General features: G+C 41.4%; 1 protein-coding gene across 4 annotated transcripts in view; it reads right to left on the bottom strand.

The window, feature by feature from the left end:
- Positions 1 to 21,903, bottom strand: part of JARID2 (jumonji and AT-rich interaction domain containing 2) — a 252,654-nt gene that overhangs the window by 120,096 nt on the left and 110,655 nt on the right. For all 4 annotated transcript variants that reach the window (XM_024565376.4, XM_053920239.2, XM_053920237.2 and 1 more), the window contains exon 2: positions 8,332 to 8,467. In XM_024565376.4, coding sequence (XP_024421144.2) covers positions 8,332 to 8,467 — 136 coding nt within the window. The remainder of the gene's footprint in view (positions 1 to 8,331; positions 8,468 to 21,903) is intronic.

Below are 21,903 nucleotides of genomic sequence, written 5' to 3' on the forward strand. Positions count from 1 at the left end.
TAAGGGCATATTTGAACAGAAACCTGAAATACAGAAAGGGATGAAGTCACAGAGGTAACTAAAAGGAGAGAGTTCTGGATAGAAAATCAGCCAAGTACAAAAATTCTGGGCCAAGAGTATGCTCAATGTATTTGGAATGGAAGGAAGACTAGACTAAGTGAGATGTAAGCAAGAGAGAGGGAGGTAGATGAGACCAAAGGGATACTGAGGCCCAGCAAGTGGCCATCTTTCATGCTGAGAGATGAGAGAACCCTGCATTTATAAAGGACTGTGCTGGCTACTGCCTGGAGGGGTAAAAAGGCAGAAGGTAAGACAGCATTATGAGTCCTGGCCCAAACTAGAGGTTGTGGACTAGTGGCAGTGAGCAAATTCAGATACAGAAGAAATTGGGAATTTAGAATAAACACATTGGCTAGCAGACAGAAGACAAAACCAAGGAACACATAGAGGTAACAGACAACTCCAAGGTGTTTGTCAAAACATCTAGAAGAATAAAACTGGCATTTATTGACAATTGGAAGCTGCACAGGGCAGATGAAGATTAAAAGAAATGGAGATAGATAATTAGCTTTGGCACACCTCAAGTTCATGAGGCCTATCAGGACATCAAGAAATCCAAGTGCAGAAGGTGGGTGAAGTTCAAGAAAGGTTCAAACATGTCCAGTGCTGCCAAACAGACAACTAAAGCCACACTGACTGAAAACTTGATTTAGCAACAAAGGTCATTATTAGCCTTGGTAATTGTCCTGACTCTTGGGGTTCCAAGAGAATGAGTAAGGAGAAGGTATTAACATAAATATAAATAGTGGAGGGAGACACACTGTTTAGACATTTTCTTTCAGAGAAATTAATAGCAGAAGGGAGGGAGACGAGATGAACAGAGGGTTTATTTTATTATGGGAGAAATTGCAACATGTTTTGTTTACTGATGGGAATGATCTACTAAAGAAGTAAATAATGATGAAGAAAGGAAGTATGACTTCAAGAGTGATGTTTTCTTGTAGACGTGAGAGAGAGGGGACTTGGCACACAAATGGAGAATGCAACTAGAGGTAGAACAGCTTAAAGAAACATCCCACACCACAGTGCATTTCCATCCTCCTGTCGTGCATGACCCTCAATGCCAGGTTTCTGTAAGAACTCTGACAAGCAGGCAAACCCTGCCAGGCAATCAAGCTCAGGTGTCAGATTCCGCTGCGGCCCCCCCCCCCCCCCGCCCGCCCCCCTACACCAGCCATCCAAGTCCCTCTTCTAGGTGAGACTACCAGTGTTGTATGCCCCTCCTACTAAAGGGGTCTGCAATTTGATGAGGATGATGATGTAAGCACAGAGCTTACAGAATTGGCAGAGACAGGCTCAGAAAACTGGGAACACGGTACGTTGCAAACACAAGAAGAGGGGGAAGAAAGAGGAGCATTAGAACACACTGACCTCCACAGTTAGCTCCATTCTTAACTGTCCATGAAATCCTTGCATGCAGCCATGCCTACTGGGAAGCCTGGCGCCTCACCGTCATTTAAATTGCATTTCTGGTTCTAATCAGTCTTCAGCGTGACCCACCCATTCCTTCCAGTTAAGCTGCCCTCTGCCCCCCTACCACCCCATCCCAACGTCTTGCCCTGGCACAGAGTCCCATGGCTTTCAAGGTTCACGGAATGCCACTTTTTTTGACGAAGCTTTGCCTGAAAGCTCCACATCATCGGCCTCCTGCTAGCTTCCTCACACTAGACCAAACAATCACACACTTCTGATTTTTAAAGTGTTTCTCCTACAGTATTCTGTTCTGCTTCCCTGATTCCAGGTCATATATAGTTTTCTCATGTTGAAACATGCACATCTAAAATTAGAAAGAATCTTCTTAATTATGATGGCTTACATTTATAATTGGAAGCATTTTTTCCCTTTCTTACTGAAACATAAAATCATGGTGTATCACTCAATGACATTTTAGATGAAATGAAATAAAGTAGTCTGACTCCACCAAAATAAGCAACTGGACTTCAGTTTTTCTTACTCACAATACCTCCTACATCCAAAACCTCTCAGGTACTGACCAAATGGAAGCTCTATTAAGAAATGTCCCACCTGTATTACTTAGGCCATAAACTGACTACTACAACAAAGCACAGAGAAAAAGTTAAACTTTCTCATTTCTACCATTTTCCAGGACAAATGTAGCTTTGCTTTTAATTAAAAATAAATCTAAGTTGTTTTCAATGACAGGTATTTACCCTCACTTCACCCAGCTGCTTTGCACAGGGCATGTTGACTCACAGGTCAGGGACATAGGTAAGAAAAGTCTTGGACTGGTGTATTAGGGGAAACTTAAAAGTCAACCTGCAGCATCTTCTCTGAAGCCTGGCTATGCTCCTCAGAGCTTACAGAGGACACCGGCTTACACATCAGTGGTTCGAGGTGGACAAAGCAGAAGGTAAGCTGATTTCAGGGCTGGCGGTAGGGGCACAGGGGAGGGAGGTGGGGGAGGCAGTCCTCCCTGTAGAATCTGAAAGCTTCAGGCTAAGGCAAGGCAACCCCAAGATATTCATTTGAAACACGACTCCATACATAAACTTCTGTTCATCAGGCAAGGTGCCCAGTTTTTATAATTTTGACTTACAAGTCATTTTTATTTTACACTGTGAACAATGAATTTGCAGGACTTGGGTCCATGTTACAATCCACAAACATCAGGAATCTTCAGAAAGATTTTGAAGTCCTAAATTCTATTCCTTAAAAACAACGGGAGGGTGGGGGAGGCCCAGGGGGAATCTCCCTACACTTCCAACTTCGGGCCTTGACTACAGATCGGCAGTGGTGGCCGGAAAGGCTGCTGCCCGCTCTCGCCACTGCACTGAGATGGCTGGCAGTCATGTGATTGCCAGCCTGCTGGTTGACAACAGTATGAAAGGTACAAATCTCTTATCTCTAGGTGAAGAAACAGAAAGAAATGAATGCATGTGTGTGCCTGTGGCTGAAGTAGGAAGGGTAACCATAGAAAGGAGTACAATTTTTTTTATTCCCTGTATTTAAGCACGAGGTCTAATAAAGCCCAGAAACATGCTCCCTCACGCAAAAGAAAAAGTCCTCCTACAAATTCTTATTTTTAGGATCCTATCTTTAAGGAGGGCTCCAAAGTTATTTGTTTATTTGGGCAGTGGCTAAAAGCAAGGGAGCTCTAGTACAAAAGCCAGGGGTTAAATCCTGGCTCTGCCCCATTCTGGTTGTGTTGGCACCTTGCTAATCCACTCTAGTGTATCATTTGTTTATCAATGAAACGGTTTGTTCTGAAGATTAAATACGCAAAACATAGGTAAAGTGCTAGGACAGTAACTGGCAAATAGCAGGCACTCAACAGAGGTTGGTTTTCACAACCAGTGCCCACAGGAAGATTCTAAGAAAAGGATCCAGCTTCTCTTACATCTTGTCAAGTCCCTTTAGCTGGACAGAGGGCTTGCTGGATCTCGAATGACGTTTACAGGAAGCAAATTAAATTCAAATACAGCTAATAGCTCCCTTCTCTTACTGTGTAATTATGTGTACTCATTATTTGTGTAGCATGTTATTTAAATGTCCCTAATTTCAGTCCCAGTGGGCTAAGGGTCCTTGAAGACTGGCCGTAGCCTTAGCCTTTGCCAGCCTTTTCTTAAGCTTTTGTCAATTTATTACAGCCAGGAAAAGTGGCATTATCTACAGCAGGAAGTAGACAAAGTAGACAGAAGGCTCACAATCAGCAAAAATCTTAGCACTGCCTCCCCTAAGCGTGGCTATAACCAAGGAGCTGTAATTATGGTTCAGTTCCTACACAGACAATCCACGAGACCATTCACAACTCTCATTCTCTACCTCTAGAAGGACAAAAAAATTCATTCCCTGTCACTTTAAAACCACAAAAGCAAGATTGATGGCAAACATGGATTTTACTATCTTATGTCTGCTTGTGTTATTACTGCTATACTAGACTTGAAGAAATGGGGCAGCTGAGCTCAGCCACTCAGATACAAACTGCCGCTGTTTGCACACTGTTAACAGATACCAGACCCCCAACCCACCTCACACAAGAGGAAAGTGCAAGAGGCTGCTTGTTCAGCAACCTAGCATGCGAATGACTTAAGCGGAAGTGATGTCAGTTCAAATCAGATACGAAATATATCAAGCCCATTCTATTGTTAATGTCAAATACTATTTTAAAATTGAATTTCCCTGGAAACTCTGGTAGGATTAATAACCCAGAACCATCTTTGTTTAAAAATTGATAGGAGAAAAAAAATAAAACACCTTGTTTTCAATACTACTATTGCAAAGATACGTTGTCATTCTCATCCAGTATGTCTTCTAAATTAAGTACTGGATTCAAAGTTACACAACCTGAACTGTAATTCCAATTCTGCTACTCTATATTAAATAAACAAGTGAGAGTCAGGAAAGCCACTACACACATAACACCAAGCCCAGAAGCATGTTTATTCAGCTTATCGTTGAAAACACCAAGGTGAACACACTCAGAGGTTATGTCACTACCCAAGGTCCCCAAGTGAGAAAGCATGGGTGTGGGGGGCTGCAGAAGTACCCCCTCCCCCATCTGGGAAGAGGCACACGCTCTGATCCACGTGCTGTCCAGTTTCATGCCCCACCTTCCAGCAAAAGCTTCGTACTGGACAGTTTCAAAACCCACCACCAGACAAATCCCTGCCTCAATCAAAGCTGGACCAATGAGGCCCTGATGAGCATGGCTCAGGTGGTTGGAACATCATCCTGTAACTGAAAAGACTGCAGGTTCGATTCCTGGTCAGGCACATGCCTAGGTTGCAGGTTCGATCCCCTGTCCGGGTGCGTACAGGAAGCAACCAATCAATGTTTCTCTCTCACATTGATGTTTGTCTCTCTCCAAAAAGCAATGAAAAAAATGTCCTCGGGTAAGGATTTAAAAAAAAAAAAAAAAAAAAAAAACCTAGACCAATGGAATTATTTCAACTTTTAAAAGGAACCTTGAGAGGCTGTAGGCCTAACAATACCAAAAAATAAATAAATAAAAGAAAACAAGTACCTTTGCATGACTGTTAAAACCACTCTCCCTCCACTACCTTGTTGTCTTTACTTGCCCCACAATGAGGAGTCCCAAGATTGTATGCTGTGATGTACAGCTTAAGACAGGGTCACTCCATTGTACGGTACATGAATGATGCTTTATTATAAAGCATCCATTCAAGCTCAAGTGATACACCCATAAGCACACACATACACACATTCAGAAAGCACACTACCTGCAATTATCCCTACTCTCTACCTCATTCAGCCAAAAGACTCTTAAAATGATCCCTGCTATTTCAGCTCTCTCTGAATACCACCCTCCTAGGGAGCACACCTGAGATTCTGGGACCTACAGAGGAGTTATTCCCATGGTAACGATTCTGCTTTCCTGTGCTTTCCAGTGGCCTCAAACAGGAAAGCACACTTTAACGTATTAGCCATCTTTAAGAAAATTCTTCTTAAAACAAAGGTAAGTTCTAAAACAAGGAGATACTTGTGTTTCCTTAGAACTGCTATTGAAATGCAATATACAGAATAACAGAAAGGGGGCCTTGGGATGCTGCCTGCACAAACACCAACAGAAACCAGAAAAAGGCATATTCACTGCAATTTCACAACCAAAATGAAAACTGTGGAAGGAAGGAAGGAAGGAAGAAAGGGAGGGGGGGAGGGAAAAAGACAAGTCAGTCTTCATCAGGGGGAAAGGCAAACTAACATGACAAAAACAACCTTTCTTCTTTATGAAGTTGTTAACAAGAATTATTTATTTAAAGCCTTCAATGATCCCAACAGAAATGTCTTTGACAACTTTTCTTAGAATTCTTTCCTTCGCATTGTCAAGTCCTTGACAGTGCAAAAAAAATAATAATAAAAACAAACAAAAAACCCCCAAGGGCTACATTTAACCAAACTAGCTGGCAATGCTCATTGCTTCTTGAATGACTTACTTTAGTTGTTGTTCTTTTACCCAAATTCCACTTTTATTCAATCCTGGACACCTGGCTAAACTTTTGTCCTAAAAGCTGATTTTTCCCATTTAATTTGTTTTTTTAACTGAGATTCCAAGAGCAGTAAAGCATTACCACGCATGAATAGCAGAATGAGAGAGAGCATTCTTATCATCACACTGAGATCTAAACCCATAAACAGCCACTGCTGTACTCTAACTCCAGGATTCAATGATATTCTCCTGATTACCCTCTTAAAAAACTTAATCAAGCCAAACACTGCTCCTCGACTTAGGTTCATTGAGGTTACATCCAAATAAGATATTTCCAGTTTTCCCTGACTGGTATGGCTCAGTGGGTTGGGCACTGTCCTGCAAAGGGAAAGGTCACTGGCTCAGTTCCTGGTCAGAGCACATGCCTGGGTTGCAGGTTCATTCCCCACTAGGGGTGCATGCAGGAGGCAACCAATCAATGTTTCTCTCTCATCGATGTTTCTCTCCCTCTTGCTCCGTACTTTTCCTTCTCTCTAAAAATAAATAAATAAAATCCTTTTTTTAAAAAAGGTATTTTCAGTTTACAATGGGTTTAAGTTGAAAATGCACTTAACACACCTAACATAACATCGCTTAGCCCAGCCTATCTTAAAAGTGCTCAGAACACTTTTAGCCTTGCAGGGGTGTTCAATCCATGACCCACAGGCCACATGTGGCCCAAGGTGGCTATAATGCAACCCAATACAAAATCGTAAATTTACTTAAAACCATCTGGTTTTGCTCATCAATTTTCATCAGTGTTTGCATATTTAATGTGTGGCCCAAAACAACTCTTCTTCTTCCAGTGTAGCCCAGGGATGCCAAAAGGTTGGAACTCCTATGAGTTTGGCAAAATGTTCTAACAAAGTCTGGTTTATAACAGCATGTTGAATATTTCATGTAGAGCATTATGTGCATCACTGTGACACCATCGTTAAGTTTTAAAAATTGTTAACTCAAACCATCTTAAGTCGGGGAACCACCTGCATTTAATGTGAGGCAATGACAAGAACCATCACATCAAACGCTCTCTAAACAGACACAGGGCACATAGCTTACTGTATTACAGACAGCCAAGGAATAGATGGGGTCTCTGTCAGCGATTCATGAGGGTCCAGCAGATTCCACTCCTTACCATACTTTTGCAAATGTGAAAGAAATTTTAAAAGGGCCTTTTTCATTACATGTTGGCTCAGAATTCAAGTGTTTTTGTGTCAAACCACATAATACTAGAAGAGAGGGAAAGAACTTGGGTGGATGGAAGGGAGGTCACCTCACAAAATCCAGCCATGGCCCTATGGCAACAAAGCAAGAACAGGTCCTGTCTGTAAGCACTATGTCCAACAAGAGGCTTGCAGACAACTCAGCTTACAACCAAGCAGGCTGGAAAGAAACCGGAAGCCCTAAGTAAACCTGTCACTCTGTACCCTGGAAAGCTGGCAAGTACCCACATGTGATGACTATTTCCACAAGACCAGAGCAAAGATTCTAAGAAAAAAACACTCTCCTCTTCTTCATCTCCCTTCTCCAAGCAAGTACGAAGCAGAACACGGTCAATTCTCAATATCAATAATTCTAAGAGATTAGTAAGTAAAAGACTGTGGAATGCCACCACAGCCACATCAACTGAAAAACCAAACGTCTGTTTTGAAATGGTTTTCGTTGGATGACTTCATCTGAATCATACTAAACCCCATTAAAAAGAGACATCAGAATAAATTCACGTAGCAAGTTTCCCTGTAGGCTTCAAGGGTCCTGTAGATAACCACACAGGAAGAGGTACACTTCTGGACGCACAGAAATTCCATGCTACTGTACACTTGCTGCTAGTAGCAACCTGCCCATTCTGATCAACATACAAGGAAGCAGGCACTCAGGAGGCTGCTGCGCCAGAGAGTAGGGAGGGCAGTAGGCACACTGTAGATTTAGGCTGCTTCCTTTACAAATGGGATAAAAACCAAAGGCTGCACACTACAGGAAGATCGTCAAAGACTCCTGCTGTTGTACAGAAAAAGACAGCAGATATCCACAGAACAACCTGTAAAACAGGCTCCACATTCAACCCAGGACCTAATAAGAAATAAGATTTGCAGCTTTGGCCTTGTGTATAGGGAATGGACTAACTAAGACACCTTGCCAATTTATTGTGCAGCACATAAAGACACATAAAAATGAACCTATAAATCCATCAGGATGTCCACCAATTACTGACAGTAAGGACCTAGCATAAAAAGCACACGTTGCAAAAAACATATCCCATACAGAAACAATAAATATATCCCATATAGAAACAATACAGAGATTCCAACAGATACTCAACTCACCATTCACTGTTTTCAGGCTCCCAGAAATGCCCTCACCATGTTGCCTCTTCTGGGCATTCTTGAACTCCTTCAGAGACAAATAAAGGACTTTACGTACCACCCTTTCCTCTGACCATGGAATCCCATCACTGTCATCCTGGAGAAACAGGAAGAAATAAAAGGGGAGTTACTTAAAAGAAAGCAAGTAAATATTAAGAATCAAAATAAATTTTTAAAAAACTTTTCAAACAAGTACTGTGTGATTAAGACACGGTTCTGGAGCTCAGAATTACATTCTATGGCAAAGGGACAGCACTCGCCCTTCTAACAACTGGAGAGGCCTCAAGCAGAAAGCTAACCAACACACTGTACAAGGGACTGAAAGAAAGACAAAACCACCTCACTTCCTTGAGGTACTCACACCCACAGGCCTTCATTAATGGGAAATACTGAAGTTTTCTATTCCTGGCAACATTCACAAAAAGCAGTTATTACACTCACAACCAGAGGTGTAATTAACCATTATGCTCGAGTTTCATAAAGTAAGTAATGCCAGAATATATATGGCTTACAAATATGTGCTCCACTCTCTTGGAAATTTTTGGGGTTGTCACTGGGACTGGTGCTACCTTCAAGAAAATTTACAATTCAGTCAGAACAAATGAAATTGGATCAGCAATAGCCTCTTAAGGAAATGAGTCACAAATGAACGAGAAAAGAGAGGGAGAGAAAAACTGATCACTGTGGGAAAGGGCAATGGATTGGGGTGGGGGAGTTACATAAAAAAATACACACAGGTTAAAAACAGGTCTTGAAGATCTAATTTAAAAGTGTGGCTCCCTTATGCCTGTTGTACCCGATCCAATGCACGTTCTTCAGAGAGGAATGAACACAATGAAGCTGGGTAGGAAGGTTGGGGTGGGGGAATCAAAGAACTAGCAGCCAGCCCAGAAGCCATTCCAGTAATAAAGATAGAAAGAAAGATTAGAATTGAAGAAGCACTAAGAGGATAGGAGAGCAAGTATGGGGATACACACCAGCAGGAAACTGAGACAGATTAAGAACCAAATCTGGAAGATAGAGATGGCAAATATCAGTGACTGGACTGAGATAACTGTTGTAGGGAACCAACAATAAGGATTTTACAGTTTAAAGGGTAGGCTCATATGGCTAGGGACATTTACAGGTTCTTCTGTGAATATCTGTGCAGGGTTTGCTTAAGAAGTCCTCATTCACACACCCGTGTCAAGACCGCATTTTTAACACTTCAATTTAGACATGGAAGTATTTGATCTTCTCAGATATTTGGGGCCTTAAAAAAACAAGGAAAACACAATACCCTAGGTAAAAACAGGATTTTGGATATTCATGTTCATTTTGTACAAAGAGGGACCCATACACCTCAGAGTCAGACTAGTGCTACTATACCGGATGGATGTCCAAAAGATTGGTTTTTACCCCTGCCACTAACAGGACTGGGTTATCTGAGGTCTTTCCCAGAGTTAAAATTCCTAAACTCTGCATAAACACAAACTGCATCTTAGAAATCCAACCACATAGAAACTCTAGGCCCTAAATAACTTAAGCTGCGCTCTTGTTAAGCTTCCAGGATTTCCTAGGATGAGAGTAATTCTCCAACATCTCAAATAAGGGGAAGCAACGCTCTGGGAAAGAAGGAAGCTGGGATTTCCACCTTCCCATCCACACCCTTCCCTCCTGTAGACAGGCCAAGCTTAAGAGTTCTGTTACCTGTAGAGGAAGAAGGCACCTCCTGGTCACTCTCCTGAGAGCCAAGACATCTACTAACCAGGGTGGTGGATGAGATTCAAACATGAAGGCTAAAAGAAGCCAGCAAATTCTGCCTCAATCTGACAGGCGGAACACACATAGTTTAACTACTACTTGGTATAAGTCACTAGAGACCTTCCAATCACATGGTTAAAAACCAGAAAAATGAAGTACTCTGACCAGACTCATCTGAGCAACCCAAATAACTAACCTGTGTCAAAGGCAGATGATTTAGCTACACAACACATACCAAGTACATCATAATTGAATTCACGCGTATAGTGACTTTCTTGAGTTTTCATGAAAGCTCCACCAGCATATTCACTGCAACCAAATGACAGTCTTAAATCCAAGAGGAATTAATGCTTATTAGGCTGAAATCCACCTTTTCAGCTTCCAAACTCTATGCCATAAAGGCCAAGCAGCTAAGTTCTCTTCCTCACAGCCAAGTTCCTACTCTCATCGTTTGCATCTCCACAACAGTGATGTGATTATAAACTATTATTTCCTACAGTTTATAAATTATAATGCCCCAAAAATAGCTTTCAATGTAAAATTCCTGTGGTGATTTTTCTGTATCCTATTCAGGCTGGTACCTTCATTCTGACTTCATAAGAGAGAATTATAGCCCTACTACTAATGCCTAATTAAAACATAAACCATGTGAGATGAAAACTCCTGCGAAGGAAGATGCATTTAAGGTCCACTTACTGGCACAAGAGCAGCTTCATTACACCTATAAAAAAGTACTTTAAATACAGGAGAAGCAAATCCATGACACAGATTATGGGTTTTCAAATCCTAAACACTAAAAATCAAACATTTTTTTAGAAAACACAAGTGCTCTTTTATAATCTGGAGTGCTGGTCAAGACTTGTCACCTCCCTCAAAAGGGTGACATAGGTAGGAAATAAACTGGCTCTTGTTCTGTTTCCAAAAGCTCAATGGGTAGGCAATAATTCAGAAATTAAAAATTAAACTGCCTTCACAGCTGCAGAGTCATAATGAATTGCCCTACACTCAGCTTACAGACCAGGGTGGCGGAACCCCTCCCTAGTGGATCGCCAGATGCAGAATCAAAGGTGTGCATGCCACCACGAGGCAACACAGAGCCAGCCCTCCAAGATGGGTGTCATGGAAGGCCAGAAAGGTGCTTCTAACACTGCTGTTCAGAACAGCCAAGCACTGAGTGCTCTAAAAACTAGTCCCAACATAACTATCATTAAAGGTCAGGCAACTCAGAACACAAACACCTCTCTCTCTAAGAGTTTATATGACCTCTAACTATAGGGGCTTCCTTTTTATTTTCCGTTTTACAACAGCTGTCATTTAATCAGCCATTTAAACAATGTCTGCATGGGGCCAGGAAATCGTTTCTCCTATTCACCATGTTATCCCAGCACCTAAGGCATAACTGATAGCGTATGAACTCAATAAATATTTCTGGGAACAATATAAACTCAAGCTCAATCTCACTGTTCTCACCTACATTCACCCATGCTTGGCCTGCCAGTGCATAATCTTACTATTATGCAGGATATTTCAAGTGAAGTACTGGAAATCACTACTTTTTTTTTTTTTTTTTTGACAAATCCCTACTACCCCCTTAAAACACTCCACACAGTCACAAATCCCAAAGGGCTGGGCTATGCCTCTCATCCTCAACAGTAAGTTTGTCAACTTACTACATAGTGGCAGCACCACCTCTTTCTCAACCACCTAATTCCCTGCCAAAAACAAACAACCAAACCAAAAAAACCCACAGCACCCACCTAATAACTAACATGGTCTTATAGGGCCCAAATCTAATGGCTCTCTCACGGTCTCTTAGCTTCAGCTAAATACAAACCAACTCTTTCACAAAATACCTCACTGTTCCTCTCCCTACTTCCCTCGCCACATCTGTACAGGCTCCTTTTCCTCTGCATCTCCCAGTATTCTCTCATTATATCCTCCCCTACTCTCTTACATTCAATTATTCATTCCCAAATCACTACTTTCAAATCAATCATGCCCCACGTGTGCCTCAATATTCAAAGGTCCTAATTAACCCCTTTGACCTTGCTAGACCTGGCTCTCCCTTTTCTCAGGTGGGCGTCATCAGGATTTGACAGTACAGCACTGAACAGAGAAAGACCCTTTTTGGCCTCCTCCAGATTACTGCCACAAAACCAAGCACCTTGTCCATTCTGGTTTACTGGTCAGCCTAATAAAGGCCAATACAGGAAAAGTTGTAGTCATTGATACCAGAGTCCAGCAACTTCATTATGATGTAAATTCAGTTGTCCAGAATGAGTGCCAGTTCTTATGAATTTCATTAAAGATTAAAAACAGCTATTGTACCTTTGAGGTTTCAGTAAGACCTCCAGGTTAACAGACCATCAAAAACCAGGGGTGTACAATTCAAGCTCCCAGACAATGCACCCCCAGTCTCTTATTCATAGTTCCCCTACCTCAAAGCAAATGCTTCGCAAACACCGCCATAAATAAAAAATATCTGGTTCTGCTGACGTGGGGGGGAATCACAAAGATCTAGGTTTACTCTGCTGTTGACTGCTAAGAATCACTTTCTTTGGCTAATGGAAGACTGAGTAATAAGGCCTTTAAAAGTGACAGGGTTTTCTTTTCATCTGCAAAATATTTACCGTTCTTTGTAATAACTGGAGAATTTCTTATCAAAAGTGGCAACTGGTCAGAATTTAAATTTGGATGCTTATGGTATTAACCTTTTTTATTAAAAGAAAAAAACAGCACAACATAACTGTAGTTACTCAGACCTACAAGACACGTAAGAAAAAGGAGCACCAGAAGCAGGCATATGAAGACACTGCGCTCCCTGGGGCAGGCAGCACCAGGTAACCATTCTCCAAAATTCAAGCTCCAGATTAGAGATTAAACAGCCTTCAGCAACCTCCTTTCATATCCTTGCAACTCCAAGGAAGGTCCACAGACCACCAGAACCTTAACCACTTGGCATCTTGTTAGGAATGCAGACTTCTGGACCCCACCCAGACCTACTTAATCAGAATCTGCTTTTTAAGATCCCATCACAGGTGATTCCCATGCACATGCAAGTTTCAGAAGCTCTGCACTACACACTTGTTCTCCACTCCATGCTTATTTCTTATCACTTTCTAACTCCAATCAAAACACAAGCAAAGGTAAAGATGAGGTGAAACCTCAATACGAATACTTCTAACATCCATCTACTACTGTCTCCTCTCCTGTCAGAAATAAGAAGTCTATATTGGTAAACCCTGAAAAATCTTCACTTTGACGTCTCATCACAGAGCTAAAACAAGTGATCAAATGGCACAGGTAAAAACAACAAAAAAGGCAAGACACTGAGAAACGCCAAGTTCGTGTGCTGTGTCATGTAGTTACTATACTTATTGGGGTAATCACTTTGTAAGGTATATAAATGTCTAATCACTCCGTTTCACACATGAAATACCATACTGTATGTCAACTGTAATTGGAAAATAAATTAAACAGTTTTTTAATTAAAAAAAGAAATCTAGTTTTTAGAATCATTTTTTATGTGACATGGTCTCCCTAACACTCATCCTCCGATTACCAAGGTTGGGCCAACTTCCCTCTAAAACGTGACACCCAGAATTAAATATACATTCAACATGTGAATAATATCCCAGAGTAGGACCAATATATGCAATTAGATCACTTCAGTTTCTATGCACAAACCTAGAAGTTAAAATACATTTTAGCAGCCACATTACACAGTAGGGTCTCACTGAGCCTGCAGTTAACTACACCCTCCACAGTGACTTTATTTGTTTCTTGGGGGTTAGGCAAAAATTTTTTTCATCATGATGCAACAAAACCGAAAGGAAGGCCCCAGTCCAAGGACATTCATGGCTCCCAATTGTAGAATTCTTTTCCTGTGGTGCTCTCCTTGCTGCTAAGGAAAACAAAAACAAACAAAATAAAAACACAGGCCATGAACCTGTATGCATGACAATATAAACCACGTTGTACTCCTTAACCAGGTTAATTTTACAAGACAAAAAAGAAGGTGCTGGATCACATGGGTACAAGTCACCATGTCTTCTACCCACACGTGCTCATAGAGAGGGATGGGGTTAAAGGGCATAAGCATCACAACTTAAACTGAGCCTGTCTGTATTCACTGTACTTGAGTTCTCACCTACTCCCACCTCCAGTGACAGTTGTAAACTGAAATCAATGTTAGTTTAAACAAAGCCTGAAATTAGGCATTCTAATGTGAACAAATTTGCTGACCATTCAAAATCTAAAACACTGAATTACTGATATGATACACTGTAACTGTACCAAGACTTCTTCTAATTTACTGTGTCAAGACTGATCCAATCACTGGTACAGTAAAATCACACTCTCCACTTAGCCACAGGCCCTGGCAGAGTCTTCATGGGCTGCTGCTCTCCAATGACAGCCAGCTCCTCAGCAAAATAGGCCTTTAAGATCTCTTCAGAACACTCAAATGCAAGAAAAAACAGGAACACTCAGGTCAGTCAAGCTTGCAAAACAGGTGCAGGGCAGAGGCCAATGCCCTTAGAGTCCTATGAGAAGCATATAAAAAGTGGTAATGAATCTAACCATAGCAAACGTCTGCTGGGCACTCACTGCATGGTAGGCAGCAGTGGGATCAACACTAACATGCAAAGAATGCTCATGGTTCTGCTCAGACCTGAGTACCACTGCTTTCTCCCTTCAGTTTAAAATGGGTGGGAAAGCCCTGGCCAGTGTGGCTCACTTGGTTGGAACATCGTCCCACACACCAAAAGGTAGAAGGTTCAAATACCCGTCAGGGCACACACCTAGGTGGCAGGTTTGATCCCCAGTCAGAGTGTGTATGGGAGGCAACCAATCAGTTTCTCTCTCACATTAATGTTTCTCTGTCTCCACCTTCCTCTCTCTCTAAAATCAATAAACGTATTTTTAAAAATAAATAAACTGGGTGGGAAATAAAGTAATTATGAAACTCGGAAGTTATTTTTCAGAGGTAAGTTTCAGTGCTTTGCCAAAGGTCTCACAGTTGGAGATGTAAGCAGGAGATGGTGTGAGCCATCAGGTAGTCAGTCAATTGGTTCGCAGGTGGCATATCAGGAAGCAAATTTCAAAACTCAGAATGGTGTTATTAAAGAAGAAATGTCAAATGTGTAACTCACACTCATTCCTAAGTGAAAGCAAAATCATATTACTAATTTCAAGAGGTGAATGTAAATGTTATACAAAAAAATAAACAAGTCAAGAGCAACAGCTCTAGTTAGAGACTAGCAAAAGGATGGTGAGGAGGGGCAGGGGAGGAAAGGGAAGGTGGTGGGATCTTATCTCACTGGCCTCTCTAACTACCTGTGTGCTAATCTATTCTAATGATATCGTTCAAAGCACCCTTATACAATTTGTCCACATGTGGGTTTTTATTACAGTTTCAAATTTAGTCCATCTTGATTTAGGAGGGGGAAAATGATGAAAAGTCATGGGTTACATAGAAGGAAGCACATTTCTGATTGATTCTTTCTATTTATTTATTTATTTATTTATTTATTTATTTATTGAGAGGAAGGGAGTGAGAAAGAGAGGGAAAGAAATATCAGTGTGTGGTTGCCTCTCACCCGCCCCACACTGGGGACCTGACCACCAACCCAGGCATGCACCCTGACTGGAATCTAACTGGTTATCCTTTCGTTCATAGGCTGGCACTCTCAATCCACTGAGCCACACCAGCCAGGGCCTCTGATCAATTTTTTAAAAATTTTTCCAACAATTACAATTAGTATTTAAAAATTAAATAGGGCCCAATGGAAGATAATTAATTTCCAATCACTTGTGAGTAAACTGCCTAAGAGACCCGTACATCACTGTTAATAATGATACAGGATGACTGGTGGAAACTGGGACTCAAGTTAACCAGTGGTACTACTTCCCTTCCAGCATATCTGAATCCAATTTTAAAAAAACTCTACAAGACCACAGAGATCATTTTTAATCAAATTACCAAATAAAAATAAAGGCAAATCCAAGACATATATATCAGGATTAAAGTGTAATATACATTTGTCTTTTAAATTGAAATCCAGAACCTCACACCAATGTTTTCAATGCCAACCTGCTTATTATAAAGAGGGACCGGGGTGAGGAGCACAGGGACAGGCACAGTTACAGATGGCATTACATTCCACAGAAAATACTCCTGCCTGGACATGAAAGGGCCAAAGCATCAAATGTTCTTCACTGACTCTTCTAAGTATAAGCAAATGGGGGTGTGGTGGTTGGAAGGAAGAGTATGTTCAGGTTCACAGTAGGAAGACCTTCTCATAACATGCAACCTCTTCATTAAAATTTATACAAGTGCCAAGACAAATAACAATTATGTGTCTGAATTACAGGAGCCACTAGATGGGTTACCAGTGCATATATCCTGTTTCTGCCCACTTTGCCATGGCTCTGGGAGTGGAAGGATGTGACTTTTAACTCCTTTTAAAAAGAAAATGAAATGTGATGCCCAATTCCTATACTCACCCCCTACCCTAAGTGGGACTAACATGAAATGCCACATGGTGGAGAGAAGGGCTGAGTGTCTGATTGACAGCTGCACAAGGCTGGCGGTAAGAAAACAAAATTTGAAAAACTGGGTCCATGAGCAAGACAGAGAGAATAAACTGACGGCTCTTTCCTCCTTCCAGGGAAAATGACTGGAAACCTATGAGTGAATGTCTTTTATTTTCAAAACAAGTTCACATATGCCTATTGTTAAATCATCCTACTTAATACAATTTGCTGCTGTCTGAAATGCCACTTTCTTCCATCAACAGTTTGAGGAGAGAACAATAAAAGCATCAAAACAAGAAGTGTTAGGGATGTCGATTCTTGGCATGGATTCAATATAAACAAGGATTTCCAGACCCAAATAAATAAATAAGGGGAAGAGAGAAAGAATACTGAAGAAAAATGTGAGAGAGCTATAACTTAAGTTAGGCTAAAATCACTGTTTCTTCCCTTTTCTAGTGGAGTATTTTCTCCACTAGAAACCTCTCAAGTCGACTCAATGCTAACTCATTTTTCTAAATTCCATAAAATGGTTCAATTGTCAATACTCAAACATCAAAGAGAAATTGGGGAAATGTTCACACCTACAAATAAGTGGCCAGGAAACCACTGAGTTATGAACTTGTGAATGATATTCCTTTGCCTTGATTCTAAATTAAAAGCACTTCAAGCAGCAAATTTCCTCAGACAGATGACATGCTTCGTGGGATAAAGTAAACGGTCTGAAAATGCTTATGCAAGGAGAGTTTTACTTCTCCCAAACTCCCACGAAATAATGTGTACTTATCTTTGATTACAGCCTATTTTAAAAATAGGCTACAGCTGAAATTGGATTAAGAACTTCTGCTGAAAACGATTTATTGCATAACACAACTCTGACAGCCTGAATCTACGGCCACCAACTGAGCCTTTATAAAAATCTGCTGGGCAGCTGCCAAGTCAGCTCTTTTGCGTCTGAGCACGTCAGACATCACCGTTGTCAAGGCAGCAGCAGCAGGGGCTGCGACATCCACCCTGTCATGGTTAACCGGTGCAGTCAGGGAGCAGCAGCAAGGGCCGAGCAGCACAGTGCTCAGGACTCCCGCAGCTCTTCTGATGACAGTGCGTTGTTTCAACATAATCAGAAAAGACTCAAGATCTACTTAAGGATTACCTCCAAGAATCTAGCAGAAATCTGGATTGACAATCTACCTCCAGTGGAAGGGACAGAGGAAAAACATTTAAAAAACAATCAGAATCAGGGACCATTCGGTGGTATCTGCAATGCCTACCCGTGACTACCCAACAACTTCATTTGGGAGTGAATTATTAACAACTAGGTTCCCAAAGGAATTCTAACTGATTTGGATCTTTTAGTCCTTCTTTATGTTAATCAGTATACCTTCCAAATGACATGTTCTAAGATAGACTAACCAACAGAGTAACCACACTAGCCACATGTGCCTGTTTACAAATAGAGTTAAAAAATTAAATTCCTTAAGTTGTACCAGACTTATTTCAAGTACCCAATAGTACAGGTTTCCCAAAGTGGACAATGCAGCTACAGTATGTTTCCATCATCCCATAAAGTTCTATTAGACATTACTGTCCTAGAGCATATATTTGCATTTAACTGGATAGTTTAAACAGACTGTGGGTTACTTGCTAATGCATTTAATTATGTCCCTGAGATTCAAAATAAGTACTACATTTATGCTCCACTCAACTTAGCAAGAAAATTCTGGAATAGCTGAATACGTATGCCCTGCACAACAAAGTTAAGAGTCTAAAGCAGGTATGAACTATTTGAATTGCAGATATTTGCCCATACAACTCTGAGGAAGGTGAATCCATTCCTCAGCTACATCTGGCCTTCAGTTTTTGCAGGCAATGTATATGAAATTCTGAGGATGAAGCACAGGATTCTTCACTCTACAAGTACACCCTTAAGACACACACTGTTTTAGTATGCCTTCAAATCATCTTTTAAGGAATCCCCTACAAATAAATCCTCCAGGATTACAAGGAGACAAAAGCCATTCCTCCATCAGCCAGCCTAGCAGGGTGACCAAAACGACTAGATTGATTGCTACCCGACCAGGGCCACTTGAGGTCATGGGCCTGTAAGCCATGGCAAAGGATTTAGGCAATTTTTGCATTTCTGTTTCTTCCTCCAGGCCCCAAGACACTGCTGGGGTCATTTTACAAGCTCAATCAACAGCTAACTGTCTTGCTGGCTTTTGTGGTTCAGCACAAACCCCCAACCAGGAAATAAGCCTAAGCGTGTATATACTCCCGGGGGACTGGCTATACAGTCGCGCTACATCATAAACAATTAGGTTTATTTTTGGCCGTTTTATGAAAATCTTCAAATTAAAAGTATACAAATAAACCTCGTCCTTGGATTTAACATAAACTGACACTGTGCCACTTTGTTCCAAAGCGCCTGACCCCCATTTCTTATACCGTCCAGCCCTCCCCAGAGTCAAGGACGACCCTGGGGTTGGTTTGCACCCTGTCATTACAGGTTTGGGTCTCTAAAAACTATTTTAATGTGTGTTTTCCCCTCAAAATAGCACTTTCCACTAATTATAAATGTCGGTCATTGCGCAGCAGGCCACACACTACTTGTTTCTGGTACAAATTCTCTAGACTTTACAACTATGACGTAAGATCACACAAATGTTTCTCAGTGATGAACCTGCCACGTGTCTTATTCACCTTTCTTCCCCCTAATACATAAAGGTGAATTGAGCATACAGTAGGCATTCAAAACATTTCCTACGAGTGAACACTTACAAACCGGTGGACAGTGTAAAAAAAACTGCCTTCGAGGTAACAGAGACCTGGATTCTAGTTCTATAATTCTGTTTCTTCAAGTGCAAAACAAATTTTTGGAGTGACTGACAACTTGTACACTCCTGAGAAACAACTAAGGGCTTGACAACCCATGCATTGAGCGCCTCATCTCCAGTTTCTCCCAGGTGATACGCGTCCTGAGACCAGATGCTGAGAACCACAGGTATACTCGCACACCAGCCTTGCAATGGACATGACTCCCACCTTGCCTTTCCATGAAAACTATTCTCACTGCCTTATATAACTGCCAAATCTAACGCAAAGTTTTTTATCAGCAACCTGACTCTTGCCTGGTTTTCCTGTTTCCTCTCCCCTGCCACCTTCTTCCCTCCCAACCCCCAATTATATTCTAAATACCCATGACTACTAAGTCATTTTCTTGACAATCTCCTCTTTCCCCTCCCATACCTCCTTGTGTGCTTTTCTCTACCCTCCTGCCACCCTCCTGACACCCATGGTTTGGACTCCTGACCAGGACTGGCACCTCCTTTCTCATTGTTCACATTCTCTCTCTAAATCAGGTAATATTATCTGTCTCTCCAGTCCTTGGAGACAGAAATAAAACAGGCTCTCGTCTCCTGTCTTACAGAAGAAACCTTCCAAAGTGACTGCCACCAACCAACTCCTATTCCAAACATCTTCCCTACATTGTTTCTCTAAAGGAAATAATGTATTTTCTTTAGAAATCACAGTCATATTGCAATGAGTTGCTTTCTAAAAGTATCAATCCATGTCACTCCTTCCCTTCCTCAAAAGCCTTCCACAGTTCCCAATGGCTACTACAAAAACTCTTTTATAAGCAACCCAATTCAGTCTACAGGCTTTAACTCCCTCTGCATCACAGAACACCCCTAACTGACAAGGTATGAGCATCTCAAGTAGAGGCAACAGCTCTCATCTTTGTGGCCCCATCTCAAAACAAATACCAGGAAATAGGATTACTGGTGTTTATCACTTAAATATTGATCATGACGTCAACAATAATCCACAAGTAAATAAAGGACAGAGTTTCTCAAAAGAAACAAATAAAAGTCCATTTTCAATTCTTTTTCATATCAATACTCTGGTACCAAGAAATACATAAACAGTCAATCAGACTCAATTTACCTGTGTTTACCCACAGCTCTTGGTTTTATATTGCACAGACTGCATGATTCTGCCATGAGAACTGTTAGCAAGAGACATCAGGTGTATTCAAACTGGTACTTTTTACAAGTTAATCTATTCCTAGTCCAATGACAAGATTTAACTATATCACTGTTTCACAACGGTTTTCAAGGATCACAAACTGCAACCTAAACCAAACTGGAAACTTTCACTGATTCCTGCATCTAAGCCAGTTCTAATATTTCTTCCTTCATGCAGAGTGAGACTTCTGACAATTATTTAGGTCTATAAAGTCTGATGGACCAGTGGCTGGGTTCAGTGAAAAGATTCATGCTCACCTATAGACTGGCAAAGATCCCACCAAAGTCATGAGGACTGACCCCCTCCATGGCATATGTACAATCTCATTTTAAACAGAGCTGTTAGGGAAAGCAAATAGGGCTATCTAGAAGCAAAGTTAGGATCCTTCCTATGTTGACATTTCACAGTGGTAACATAAACAGAATGTGTCTTACAAACATAGTGGATGTAAGCTGAAGTTTACCATTTACACCTCAGATAACATGTGTGAAAGAATAAGGCAGAAGTGGGGAGCAGACAATTGTACTTCTCTGGAGAGTTCTGAGCAAGAGGTAATGGAATTTGATTTACATTTTTTAAAGATCCCACAGGTTGCTGTGTAGAGAATAAACCGTGCAGAGTGGGGGTGTGGGGGTAGTAAGAAGAGAAGCAGAGAACTCCGTGGCAAGTGCTGACACCAGAGGTAAGGACCAGATTGGTAACAAGAGGCGACAACTTATTAAATTCTAGAAACTTTTAGAAGGCCAAGCCAAGTGAATACTAACATGAAATGTGTAAGCAAGAGGAGTCAAAGATTAACTCCAAAAAATTGTGGACTTCCAGCCAAGATGGAAGCATACGTAGGTAGACTTTCTACCTATGCAAAACCTAAAGAAGGAAAACAACAAATTTAAAAACAAAAAATAACCAGAAATGCCAGAAAATCAAACTGTATAGAAGTCCAACAACCAAGACTTAGAGAAGAAGCATGCATTCAGACAGGTGGGAGGGGCGAAGACAGGCAGCGGTGGCTGCGGCTGAGAGGACCAGGGCAAGGCGGTGGCTGGAGGACCACATGGTCCCGCATTTGCCTGTGGATAACCTGGAAAAACAATTGGGGAACAAGACAGACTGTGCAACCAGGGTGACCACACTGGCGGGGTTGGGGTCGGCGAGGAATAAAGCCTCAAAACCCCTGGCAGTAAAAACCTGCAGGGGGTTACAGCAGCAGGAAAAACTCCCAGACTCACA

Source organism: Desmodus rotundus, chromosome 3 (assembly GCF_022682495.2).
Source record: "Desmodus rotundus isolate HL8 chromosome 3, HLdesRot8A.1, whole genome shotgun sequence".
Lineage (NCBI taxonomy): Eukaryota > Metazoa > Chordata > Mammalia > Chiroptera > Phyllostomidae > Desmodus > Desmodus rotundus.